At 37.3% G+C, this 13,076-nt stretch overlaps 2 protein-coding genes across 2 annotated transcripts; both read right to left on the bottom strand.

The window, feature by feature from the left end:
• Nucleotides 1–376: 376 nt before the first annotated feature.
• dnajc3b (DnaJ (Hsp40) homolog, subfamily C, member 3b) lies at nt 377–6,947 on the bottom strand. The gene is made up of 12 exons (XM_046851802.1): nt 6,415–6,947; nt 5,842–5,952; nt 4,893–5,017; nt 4,652–4,726; nt 4,383–4,526; nt 4,066–4,247; nt 3,735–3,854; nt 3,185–3,290; nt 2,952–3,072; nt 2,651–2,783; nt 2,324–2,472; nt 377–2,202 (listed from the first exon to the last, which is right to left on the bottom strand). The coding sequence occupies exons 1-12, from the start codon at nt 6,497–6,499 to the stop codon at nt 2,057–2,059; spliced, it is 1,497 nt and encodes a 498-aa protein (XP_046707758.1). The 5' UTR covers nt 6,500–6,947; the 3' UTR covers nt 377–2,056.
• A 311-nt stretch (nt 6,948–7,258) lies between these two features.
• On the bottom strand, nt 7,259–10,948 carry cldn15a (claudin 15a). Its single transcript, XM_046851210.1, has 5 exons — nt 10,470–10,948; nt 9,460–9,624; nt 8,731–8,812; nt 8,091–8,198; nt 7,259–7,890 (listed from the first exon to the last, which is right to left on the bottom strand). The coding sequence occupies exons 1-5, from the start codon at nt 10,684–10,686 to the stop codon at nt 7,791–7,793; spliced, it is 672 nt and encodes a 223-aa protein (XP_046707166.1). The 5' UTR covers nt 10,687–10,948; the 3' UTR covers nt 7,259–7,790.
• Between the last annotated feature and the right edge of the window lie 2,128 nt (nt 10,949–13,076).

The raw sequence follows: 13,076 nt of genomic DNA, 5'->3' as shown, positions 1-13,076 counted from the left end.
TGCCCCACCATGAAATCCAAAGGATATATTGTCAGACATGTAAGCATTGAGCATTGAGATCGGTACTTAATGATTTTCAGGCAGTTCTATATTTTTTTGGCTGTAGAAGTTACATACAGGTCTTGATTTTCATTTTATGCACCTGGATTAATTATCTTAGACTGAGCTATAATATTATGGAAAAAGGTGTGCTTTTGGTATGCTATTTCAATTTGTCAAACATTACATAACTAGTTGTGTATCAATATGCTGGAAAATGTACCTAGATAGATATTTTAGTGACAGAAACTCTTTAGCACTAGATACTTCTTACATCTGACTGTGTGTCACTTTTTTGTGTAACTCTGGGTGTAAGAGACAACACGTAGAACAGGTATCTTAATCAGAACATTCCCTGTTATTTTTAAATAATCCATCCTAAAAGTTGCTTCAAATAAGTTCTTTCTAAGAAAGCAAAAAAAACAATAAAACACAACCATAAATAGCAAAAAAAAAAAAAAAAAAAGAAAGATAAAAAAGAAAAGAAAAACCCAGGGGAATCTGCAAGTTTATATAAAGCTTTGATTGGAAAAACATAGTCAAATAGATAAAACATTTCAAATGCTTACAAATGTCTTAATTTATGTCTGACTGTCTACCACAATTTGTGCCAGAAATAAAGAATGGGCTGAAAGTTATATATTAAATTATTTCGGGGGAACTTAGAACAACAGAGTTAGGAACATAAGTCTTAAGGTGACGCAAATGATTCGGTTTACCAGTAGTTCTGAGAGAATTTTGTTTATGATGAGACACTTTGTTCAAAAGGTGTCCTGGTACTCATGATCTTAAAAGCTATGATCTTGTCTTGAACTGACTGCACAAACTAGACCTGCAGGCTCTCTGTTCATTCAATAGCCATTGTGGTCTAATGTACTGAGTGACATCTGATATGTTCACCTGAAATTGGCTTAACAAAAGAAACAAATGTCAGCCAATCACCTCATTAAAAACCACACATAAGGACAAAAAGAGTTATCACAATACTCAGAATAACATTTCCTTTCCTGCAAACTATACCGATCAAATAAATGCACAAAATATGCAATACTGATTTAAAGTAATAAAGTCTGGAGGGCTGGGACTGAACCTAAAAACATTCATGCTGCGTCCCACTTCGCAGACTAACCATCCTAAATAGTATCTGTGATTAGGGTGTCCCAAATTGTAGGAAACCGTACACAATTTTTTGTTAATTTTGCCTACGATATCTTGTACGAGGAAGGAGGAGTTTTAGTGACAATTTGCTTCCCTGACTTCAAACTGCAAACATGGCAGATGAGTGTGGTTGTGAAGGTTGGTGAAGATCCTTCAGCATTTAAATGGAAGGAAAGCTGAAATACAACAAGGATTTTTTTTTTTTTTTTTTACAGTAACAGTGTTTGTAACTAGGCAACAATATTCTCTTCAGTTTCGTGACATGTTCATATATCCCAAACTATTTTACTACACACTCCGAGCATGTACTTTTTCTGAAAAGAGAAAAGAAAAAAAAAAAAAATGAGTACATGCTTTTAATGCATAGTATAAGTAGATGAATTGGGACTGATTGGGCATCAATGTCACAGATACGTACTTCTAATCAAAACCTGCTAATGTGAACTACTCAGTTGGAGAAAAATGGGAGGACAGAGGACTTTTGCATGACAAAGAGAGAAGGGACATCCCTGTAGCAAGAACAGCAAATGCCATAGGGACAGTCAGCTGATAAAGCTGAAATAGAATAGCTTTGAAAAATACTAAACAAGACTTCATTCATCACAGCCGTTGACCACATGGAGTCAAGCAATCAATGTATCAATCACAAAAAAAAATAGTATTTGATTCCTTAAGAAATCCAACAGTTGGCATATTCAAGTCTGCATTGGCACTCAACCACCCGTGTGAAAAGAGCCAACAGAAGAGTCATCTGAAGAATATGTGGATGTGCTTCTTAACTTCTCTTTGTGGAATTTTAAATAAGTCCAGTCCACTGTCCATAATGATCACATCCACATTATTCAATGGCATAGCCATATTAGTTGTAGTGGAACTTGAAGTGGAAATTTCCACCCGACTCAAAGGGATTGAAGCCAAAAGGCCAGCCGCCGCCTCCTCCTCCTCCTCCCTGCTGGTTCTCAGGGTCCAAGGGGTCTTCTCCTGAGTCGAATTTCTGACGCATCTCTGTACAGCACATTAAAGTAGGATTTCAGAAAGAGTACGATGGCCAGAGATTTCATGTTTATTACATTAGACTGATCTGAATTGTTCGGCCATTACTTAAGCTGCATATAAGTATATGTACCTGGATCTGTCAGAACCTCCTTAGCTGAGGCAATATCGATGAACCTCTTCTCAGCCTTCTTCTTTTCCTCTTCAGACTGGAAGTTGTCCGGATGCCACTGCTGTGCCAGCTTTCTATATGCTTTAATGATTTCCTGTTTGCTAGCAGACCTAAGGAGAGCACATGACAAACAAGAATTTTGTTACTTACAATCTTAAATTTTAGGTGGATTAAAACAGGTTTGTTTTCTTGGAAACAGTACATTAATAAAGCAATGGATCTGCGGATTCTAAAACTCTATAGTACGATTAAATGCAGTTATAAGCATGTTCGTTGTTAAGCCCATACCGGCTTACTCCCAAGATTTTGTAGTAGTCCCTTTTACGTGAAAGCTTCAAGAGTTTCTGTGCACGTTCCAGACCCTCACGGATCTCCTGATTCTCCTGGTCAAACTCCCGTGCCTCCTGATAATCCTCCACAGCTTAGGAGAAAAGAAAGACAGATTAGAAAATAGTGCAACAGACAGACAAAACAGAAAATAGAAGAAAAATAAAGTATATCATGCAATGCAGTGTATATTATTATTTATATTATTGATACTGATGAAACATGAATAACATGTATCATACATATGTACAAGAAAATCAACCTTTCTCATAGTCTTGTAACAGAATGTAGGCTTCGGCTCTGTCTCGGAGGATGTGGATATTTTGAGGGTCTCTCTGGTGGGCCTCTGAACACATGTCTACTGCCTCCTCTGCCTGCTTATTCTACATTTTTCACAGAGAGAAAAAAAAAAAGAAATACCAAGAATGTGAGACCCTTACATTTATAATAATTTACATTTCTATAATGCACCCAGACTGCCAAAACATTACAGACCTTCACCAGACAGAAGCAGATCCTCTCCTTTGCTTTGCTAGAGTAGAGAGGAACATTTGGTTCGGTCCTCATTACAGACTCATACTTCTCTATTGCTTCTTGATATCTGTTAGACAAAAGAAGTAAGAACCATTTAGTACATATAAAATATCTAAGAATTATAACTTAAAATAAATAATGTAGTGCTGTGGTCATGAGGTCATGAATATCTGGTAAACTTCTGTTATATTATTATGATGCTATACACACACACACACACACACACACACACACACACACACACACACACACACACACACAGTATTTTAAGTGGTTTGTTTACACAGCAAGTGTGGAATTACAAAATAGACTGATTTGTTTAAACTGTAGTTGTTTAAAGCCTGGAGACTGGCAAAAGCTTGTTCACTTGATACTAACAAGGTGATTTTACCAGGGATTGGGCTTTCTGTTGTCCTGAAGGTATTGTTCCATGTATTTAGGCTAGGAAAATGATATTGACAAAATAAAATACCTTATGTTAACGGAACAACCCACTTATGCATGTGCTTACCGCTGTTCTGAGATCAGTTCCTCAGCAGAGTCCAGCTGTTTACTAAGCTTCTTCACCTGTTTATAATGGCTAAAACACTCTTTATCATCTTGATCCAGCTTCAGACACTCCCGGATCTCACTAATCCCCAGAGAAAGAGAAAGGCAGAGAAAATATTAAATCTATAAATAATATTAACAGGAATTAACAGCACAACAATAGTCCCACATACATTACACATTCAAACAATGGAACAGCCAGTGAGGCATATAACACACACCTTGTTTAGGAACAGGAAACTTTTTAGTTTATTTTTAGTTTCTTTTCACTAGACATGCTGAAAGGTGTATACCTGAGTGACTCATGGTGTTCTCCCAGGTCGTACAGCAAACGGCTGAGTTTCAGAAAAGCTGCTCGGTTATCCGTTCTGAGCCGTGCTGCAGGCGTCAGGTCTAATATGGCTTTTCTCGGCTCCCCAATGCGGATGTAGCATTCTGCTCTTAGTTCCCGAGATACTGGATCCCAAGGTGAGAGCTTTACCAAAAAAAAAAAAAAAAAAACAGGTGACAGATAAAGACAGAACTGATTAAAAAAAAGTGACATAATCTCTGTTAACATGAACAGATCAATTGATGGATCCTTCATCGTGTTCCCCTTTGAAATACTCACCTCTATGACACGCTCCAGCACCTGAATAGTGGTTGAGTAATCACCACGGTGATGGGCCTTATGTGCCTCCTCCTGGAGCTGCTCCAGCTCCTCAACTCTTCTGAGCTGACTATGGGCCTCCTCTGTGTCTGGGGAGCGCTGCAACTGGAGATAGAAATGTATACTTCATGTACGTATGAAGAAACCATTTAAGGGGTCATAGTACATCTTAAAGCCATAGATGTGTCTGTATGTGGATCTGTATGAGAAATAAGGATGGTTAATCTCACCACTGCCTGAAAATCATCTCTGGCTTCCTGAGTGTTCCCCTGCTTCAGGAGAATATTTCCTCGCTGTATCCGAGCCTGAATAGAGCCAAACCCACAAAATAAATGTTATGTTTTTAACATAAGTGCTGAAAACAGCTAAAGTAGAGTGAATATCACCTATGACACCTGTATAAAATACTGTAAACTTTTTTTATTCTCATAATTGTCTCATCATTTCTAACAAGGCACCCAACAGACTTACAGCTAGGAAGTCTGGTTTAAGCTGAATGGCTCGTGTCAGATCCGGCAAGGCTGATTTGGACTTCCCCATGGCCAAAAAAACAGCTGCACGTTTGTAGTAAGTAAGGTAATTTTTTGAGTCACCTTCTGCATGCGGTTGACAGCATGAAAAATAATAAAAAGAAAGAAACACAGGGATAACCAGAGATTAAGCAGATATAAAACAATAAAAAAAAAAAACTTTCAGCATCTATTACTTGTCTTTATTACAAAAACAATTTACTCTGTATAGTAACCAGATATCTGTATTTAAGATAAACTTTAACCGCTGTACAGTGTCAAAACACACTTTTATTATTTATATTATTAACCATCTGCTCAGTAGCTAGGTAAAGCAAACTGAAAGTGAAAGATTCTATGATAAGCATGAAATGAAACTTAGAAATCTGCAACCGTTTGGACTCCAAATGATTACTAAACGTATTAAAATATATCAATAAATGGAAGGAATATAGTCAAAGCTTTGTGGACACCTGACCATCATCCCCAGATGTGAACCTTACCCAAGCTGTTGTCACAAAGTTGGACGGATACAAATTGTCTAGAGTGTTTTAATGTGCGGTAGAATTACAATTTCCCATTGCAGGGCATAAGAAACTAAAAGCTGTTCCATCAGGACAGAGTGAGCCCCATCATGTCATAGTGTGCCAAGGTTGGATTGGACAAACCTGCATGGTCTGCACAGAGCCCTAACCTGCAGAGCCCTACTAAACACTTTTTCTAGGGGTTATTTTATTTTATTTACCCCACTCCACATCAGTACCAGAACTCACGTCAACATCTTGTAGTTGAATGACCACAAACCCCAACAGCCACACACATATCTAGAACAGGAGGCTCACAAGCACATAAAGAGGGTTTGCTGGTCAGGCGTCCACCATATTGCTTGAGTACACATAAACGTTCCTCACCGACTGCTGAGTGGTAATGGGAGAGCGCCTCAGCCAGTTGCCCTGCAGCCAGAAGCTTGCGGCCCATCTCCAGGTGCTGCTCAATTTCCACAGGCGTGGCACCTAATACACCTGAAACCATGGGACATTCTGGTGTAATTCTTATTGAGATAGTTTAACCAGCCATTAGACAAAACCATTCATTTCTATTGAAAATATTGAGAAATATCCCCAGAAGTGTAAAGTATATATATTTGCCTGTACAAACTATGTAAAACCATTACCACTATTACATAACACAGATACAAAAAGTTGAAAACCTGAACCACAATCAGAATCACACTGTAACATATTGGGGAGGTTAACACACTACCACAAAGGATTAAATAGTGACGGTCACTAATGTTTTCTTTTTTTTACGTATCCACCTGTTTTACGCGTTTTTGCTCTGTGTCTTACTATTGATTACACCAGTATTACTCTTTGTTCGTTCAGATTTTTAAAGAAACAATAACACAAAACACATCGACCAAGACCCGTCAAAATGTGTTTCTCTAATAAATAACACAATGTCAACACAATAACGACTCTTACCGTCCAGTTGCAGGTCCAGAATGACACAGAATAGAGATAGTGAAGACAGGAGGCTACTTAACCCTCTCCGGCGCCCCGACTCCATCGTTTTAAAACGTCAACTCTTTAATTACACTTTTTTCACAAGCAAAAAACTAAGCCGAAAAAAATATTTATGTTGTTTTTAAATAAATATCTCGCCTATAACGATCTTTCGAGGTAAACATCAACTTCCCGATATGATGTTTCAAGTGTCCGTCTGATAAATGCTTCCGACTGCCTTATCAAACCACGGAAATACAGTTCCGATTATCTTCTGTTTAGAAACTCCCACTCGGCGTGTAAAAAAAAAAATTACAAATATAAAAAAGCCGGATTGTCATGTCACATCGTACAAAGAGATTCGTCTGAGAGTCGGCTGTAAAGCGCCACACTGTCAACTTAAAGCTTTCGGAACTCCCTTCGAGCTCTTGGGCGTAGAATTCAAATCAGCCTACATGTCAGCGTGGAAGGTGGCTGGCCGGGACGCGAGCACGTCTGTGTTTGCGATGGTGTTTCCCCTCCAACGTGGTTGCGTCCCATTGGCTAAGTTTTTTTAATGTGCGTGTACGACACGCCCATGTCCATATAAGGCAAGCCACCATATCGGTATTCATCCTGGTGAGATGTTTATTCCTGGGTCTAAACACCTTGCCAAATATAATAACTGATTTTATTTTGCTTTCTAAATATAGAGCAACTCTCTCTCTCTCTCTCTCTCTCTCTCTCTCTCTCTCTCTCTCTCTCTCTCTCTCTCTATATATATATATATATATATATATATATATCATCACAACCCCACCACTTTAACCAAATAAAAGTACTCTTTAAAATTGTTTTGCATTTATTTCACAACTGTAGCTATAAAACAAGACATAAACACATAATGTAATATGAATTGTTGACCTTCATTTATATGAATGTGTCATGAAATCATACATATTGCGAATAATTTAACAGGATTATTCTCTATATTGTAAATGACCATTTCTTTTACAAAATCACATTCAAAACATCAGTATTCCTGTACATTACACATAAATATGAATGTGTAATTAAAAATATTACAAAATCTGTATAAAAGTACTATAGCATTATTTCAAGGCATTTCTGTATAACAGATTTGTTTGTTTTGTTTTTAAATACATGGGTTCACTTGCTTTAAGTACAAGCATAAAATTAGCACAGCTTCCAACCATTTGATTCCAACCAACATACAATGTTTCCAAGTAATGTACAAGTGGACATATTTACATATTTGCACTCTAAACAAATGAACATGAACAAACCAAGGTTGTTTATAATTTTTCATTCACTGAATTGACCTGTACTGGTCTGGTCGGTTGTTTGATCGTGTATCAGACATATGCATTCTTGTCATAAGTGCTTGGAGCATCTCTTCTTGACGTTGCTCCTGCAGAGTATATGGTTCCCCTAGAAGGTTGATATGCATACGCTCTGAAAAACCCCCAGAAATATATACAAATTAGATTTCACAAACAGAAATATGTAAATATATGTGAATGTGAATGTGTGTGTGTGTGTGTGTGTGTGTGTGTGTGTGTGTGTGTGTGTGAGAGGAATTGAGTGAGTGAGTGAGTGAGTGAGTGAGTGAGTGAGTGAGTGAGTGAGTGAGTGAGTGAGTGAGAGATACTTACGGCTTTTCTTCTGTGTCAGTTTTGCAGGAAAACACAAGACACACTCCAGCACAGATGGCAAGAATCCCAGAGCACCATCCAATGTACAATCCCTCTCCTAACTCATACCTTTAGACAAAAAACATATAAAAATAAAATACATGTAAAAATAAAATAGCAAGCCTTGTCAAAATTCCTCTAATTTGTACTAAGCACCTGTGATGCTTGTGATTTGTATAAAGCATAAGTGATGCTTCACTCAAACAACAACTTGAATGAAAAGCAGAATCTTACAAATATTTACATGGTCTAAAAAAAAGTATTTGTTTTGTATTTGTATTTAAATCATTACTCAACCTGGGATGGGCTTCACAAGCTGGTGTTAAACTAGACATTCCAGGTTATTTATAAGTCCATATAAATGTCATTGTATTTAAATGTAACTTTTATTTATTTATTTACATTTTTATAGTTTTAGAATGAAATAAAAGAAACATAATGCGCATAATCTAATACTGTGTGTGTGTGTGTGTGTGTGTGTGTGTGTGTGTGTGTGTGTGTGTGTGTGTGTGTGTTCGGGGGTGGGGGTGTAGGGTGTTGCTGTTCCATCCAGGTAGCTCTAGATGGCAGCATCTCCCTATCTAGAGAAACCATAACTCACTTTGTTCCTGGGTAAAGTGGATTGAAGAACTCCTGGGTGATGTTGAAAGCATACCAGGACACAGATATCATTGTGCAGAAGCCTTTGGAGTAAACATAATTTAAGAAAACAGCAAAATTATCTAGAGTTAATTAAACAATGTTCATCGCATTCCTTTCCCTTACATTTTTTGTAATATTCCCTATATAGACACATTTTTTAGCCATATATGGTTCTTTCCGAAAATGTTACCAAAAAGCTTTAGGCGCATAATTTTAAAGGGCATCCTATAGATGCGGCAGCATTTTCCCTACACTTGAGACAGGAGACCCAAACCCAATGGTAATGCACCATGTGCACAAAGAAAGCTCCATGAGCATATGGTTTACATGGGTTAGAGTGGAAGATCCTGAGTGGCCTGCTATAGAACTTGAGCTCAACCCTTCTGAGCACCTTTTGGATTATTTGGAATGCTGACTGCACCTACACCCTGCCACCCTGCCCTATATCCATACCTGACTACTACTGCCCTGGTAGTTGAATGAGCACAAATCTTTTCAACCACACTCCAAAATCTAGTAAAACGTCTTTCCAGGAGAGTGAAGCTTATTATAACAGCAAATAGGGGACTACATTTGAAATGAGATGTTCAAAAAAGCACCCAAATAAACCTTATGGACAAATATCCACAAACTACTTTATTTAATGTATTTTACACAATGTGTAATAACTGCATGTAGGCTTTTTTACCTTGTAGGATGAAGAAGACACCTCCGATTCCTGCAAGCTTGCCTTTCAGAACCGGCTTGTCCTCAGCTGCTTTGCAGCACTGCATGCCTATAAGTGTGGTAACCAGGGCAAATGAACCGAGAACAACAGAAGCAATCATGAGAGCCCTCGACGCCTGAAGGTAACCTGCATAGACATATGAGTATAGACATTGCTTTTTTTGAAAATTGGAAAATTAACATTTTTAATCGAAGGGAACTTTCAGATAAGCCTTGTATTATGATTTGCCAGATAAACTCAAACATATTATCTTTACAAAACTCATAGAATATAATAAAACATTTGAATTTTGACAAGTTTAAATTGTAGTTCATTGACTTATTAATAACAAATTACAAAACAGAACACAAACTCTGACCTTTGCAATCTTTATTACAAGTTCAGATATTTAGAAATGTGCAAATATATATTTATATATTAAAAATATATGTTAAAAATGACTGTCCTGTTTTGGGAAGTCTGAAATTAAAAGGAATATAAAGCAATTCCTGAAGATTTAAAATATCTTTGGAAAAGCTTTGAAAAAGTACAGATTCTTCATTCAACCTGATCTCTTTACAGTGTGTGCAGTAAAGCAGTGTGCCTAATGCATTTACATGTCATTATTTCCGTCATACACTTAATGAATTAAATGAATGAATCAGTTAAAAATAAACAAACAAAAACGACGTCTTAAAAAGTCTGAACACAAGAAACAATATATACAGGACGCGTGTGTGTGTGTGTGTGTGTGTGTGTGTGTGTGTGTGTGTGTGTGTGTGTGTGTGTGTGTGTAAATGTTATTGATATAGGCTAAGTTGTACTAGTTTTATACTTTTATACTCTTATAATAGTATACAAATTAAAATAAAAGCTGAAAAATCTTCCAAGAATAAAAAACAAAGTTATTTCTTTAATATGAAAAAACAACAGCCAGACAAAAAAAGACCCTAAGTGGAGGTATATAGAGTTGCTAGAGGACAGTTGCTTACCGGAGAGCGCGAGCAGTGAGGGGAACTCACGGCAGTTGTGGACTCCGGTCGAGTCTGAAGCGCAGGACATCCACAGGTTCTCATACAGAGTCGAGGTGGTGATCACGCTTCCGTCCACGGTGGAAGTCTTCCAGTAACGGTTCGGTATGGCGACCCCTACCATAACCCAGCCCAAAAAGCCCAGCAGCAGAGCCACCGCCTCAACAATCGGATCCATTGGTTGTCTTCTGAATGCGCCAGGTGTAATAGGTTCCTCTACAGTCCTGTCTCACTGAACTTCACTTGATCACTGTGTCCCTGTGAACAGGTCCAGTTAAACGGGGAATCCGAGAGGAGCGAGCTCACACCTGTTAGAAAACTATAAGGAAGATGCTGAGCATAAAACGAGCAGATCAATGATTTATGAGGCCATGTATGACCTCCCTTTCTCTCTCTCTCTCTCTCTCTCTCTCACACTCTCTCTAGTGCGCTTTCTTCTCTTATAGTTTACACCCTGAAACTCAGCAGCTGTTTATCGACAGACCAGGCAGCACCAAAGTCCAACGTTCCGCCCAGTGTCCTTGATGGCATGCTGGTTTTTTAACTGTGATTAGCTGGGAAACATAAAGCTGTTTTTTTCAGGGGCATCATTTAGACACACTCCCAAAATAATAGATAGCTACACATTAGGTTACATTTAAAATGTATTTTGTTCCAAAGGACTTCAGGGATTTTTTTTTTTTCGTCCAAAACAACTCTTGATTAAGTGTCATTAATGGGATTAAAGCTCACAATCTTCTAATGATAGTTCAGACACTGCTCTTTTCCCCTTTAGAAGAATATTTCAATTAAAACATCAGTGTAAAAAAATATAGTTTGCCCAACCTGTAAGTGACATGCATGTGAAATATATCTAGTCTGAATGTCAAGTCTCCAATAATTAAATAACTACATATTATTATATATAACAAACATATAAGTTCTTGATATGAAAAGCAAGGAAACATAAATACAAGAACAGAAACCCTCAGTGCTGGAAAAGAATTACATTTCAGTTTATATTGGAGAAGATATTTTGAGCCACTGTGTTGGCTGTTGTGTGCTAACAATTGCTTTTAATGCTTAGCTGTGAGGATCCACTTCCAGAAATCTATTTTACAGGGGTCAGACATCATCAAGCTCCACAATCTAACAAAGTGTTCAGAGAAGAATGGAGGTTATTATAATAGTAAATGAGGAACAACATCTAGGAAATGGCCTGTGCAAAAAAAGCAAATCTAAATGTGATGATCAGGTGTCCAAAAATAATGTGGCTATATATTCTATCTAAAATATTATTGTGTAAATCTATGAATATCACCCACTCTGCACTTGAGCAGAGTTACAATGAAGAGATAATATTTAATTTATCATTATCTTAAAAAGAAACATGGTGAAAACATTAACCTGGGTTAGGGTTAGGATTAGGTCTAAAAGACTTAGTGACTAAAAGTGTTATAGAATGCAGGATTTTTAGTGTAGACAAATACATAGTGCTTTTTGTGCTGGTGAATTGATTAACTCAAATTTTTATTTTTATATTAAATGAAAAATTGTTTAGTCACACACCACCAGTTAGGGCACACTCATCTCCCCTTTGCCTTTAGGCTGTCAATAATTTATTCCTCCTTTGTTCAATTAGCCTTTAAATTCAATATTACGCCAGATATTTGCACTTTGGACGTTATAATTTTCAGCCAGACCAGTAACCTTTTATCATGGTTCCTGCATTAATTAAAGCATGAATCATATTAGACATCTCTATGTTTCTTGCATTCCACTGCAAGTTAAAGAACAACCTAAAAGGTTTTTGAACATTAGGGATTGTGACCCTAGTTGACTTGAATTATTATAGATATTTGGAAAAAAATGTTTGCACATTTGTAATATGGCCACCTTTTTGGCAAAGACTACATCAGCCATTATGTAGCTTTTGCCACACTTGTATAGGACATGAATACAATCAAACCAGTTAAAAGTTGATATTTAATTAAAATGACACACCTAGGTTAACATATTCACCTCAGAGTTTTAGAGTAACCCGTAAATAAACTGCTAATTAATTTTCCTTTTCTTTTCCTTTCATAAACAGAGTTCCTTTGAATAATGCCATCAATTCAGAATGGTCAACTCCTGCACAATGCAGATAATGAGCTGGAACAATGTGTATTATTTTGTGGCACTAGAGTTCCTTCTTATCGTTTAAAACTGAACAAGGACAAGCACACCAAAACCATTACCGACCTAGGATGAGTGTGCAAACATCCCATAATAGTCTTTGAAAATAGCCTGGCCCAGGAAGATCATTTGTGCTGTCATGGATGGTATTGATGTTGCGTTGTAAAGGTCAAGTTTATGGCTGCCATGTTTACAAGGGTTTGGTTTTTATTGTTCTTTGAGCGCAGTGCGAATTTTCACACTACAGGTATTCTATAAAATGTTATATACTGACTAGTGTATTGTTTCCACAGACATATAAAACACAGTTTCTACAGGTTATTGTTCTGTAAAGTAAAAATCAGGAGAAGGGACTTAATTACTAAAGACAACAATAGGTTGAATGCTTCAAACAAGGACTTCACGGGGGAT

The sequence above is a fragment of the Silurus meridionalis genome, chromosome 6 (genome assembly GCF_014805685.1).
Source record: "Silurus meridionalis isolate SWU-2019-XX chromosome 6, ASM1480568v1, whole genome shotgun sequence".
In the NCBI taxonomy this organism is placed as follows: Eukaryota; Metazoa; Chordata; class Actinopteri; order Siluriformes; family Siluridae; genus Silurus; species Silurus meridionalis.
This window is presented reverse-complemented; position numbering and strand designations above follow the sequence as displayed.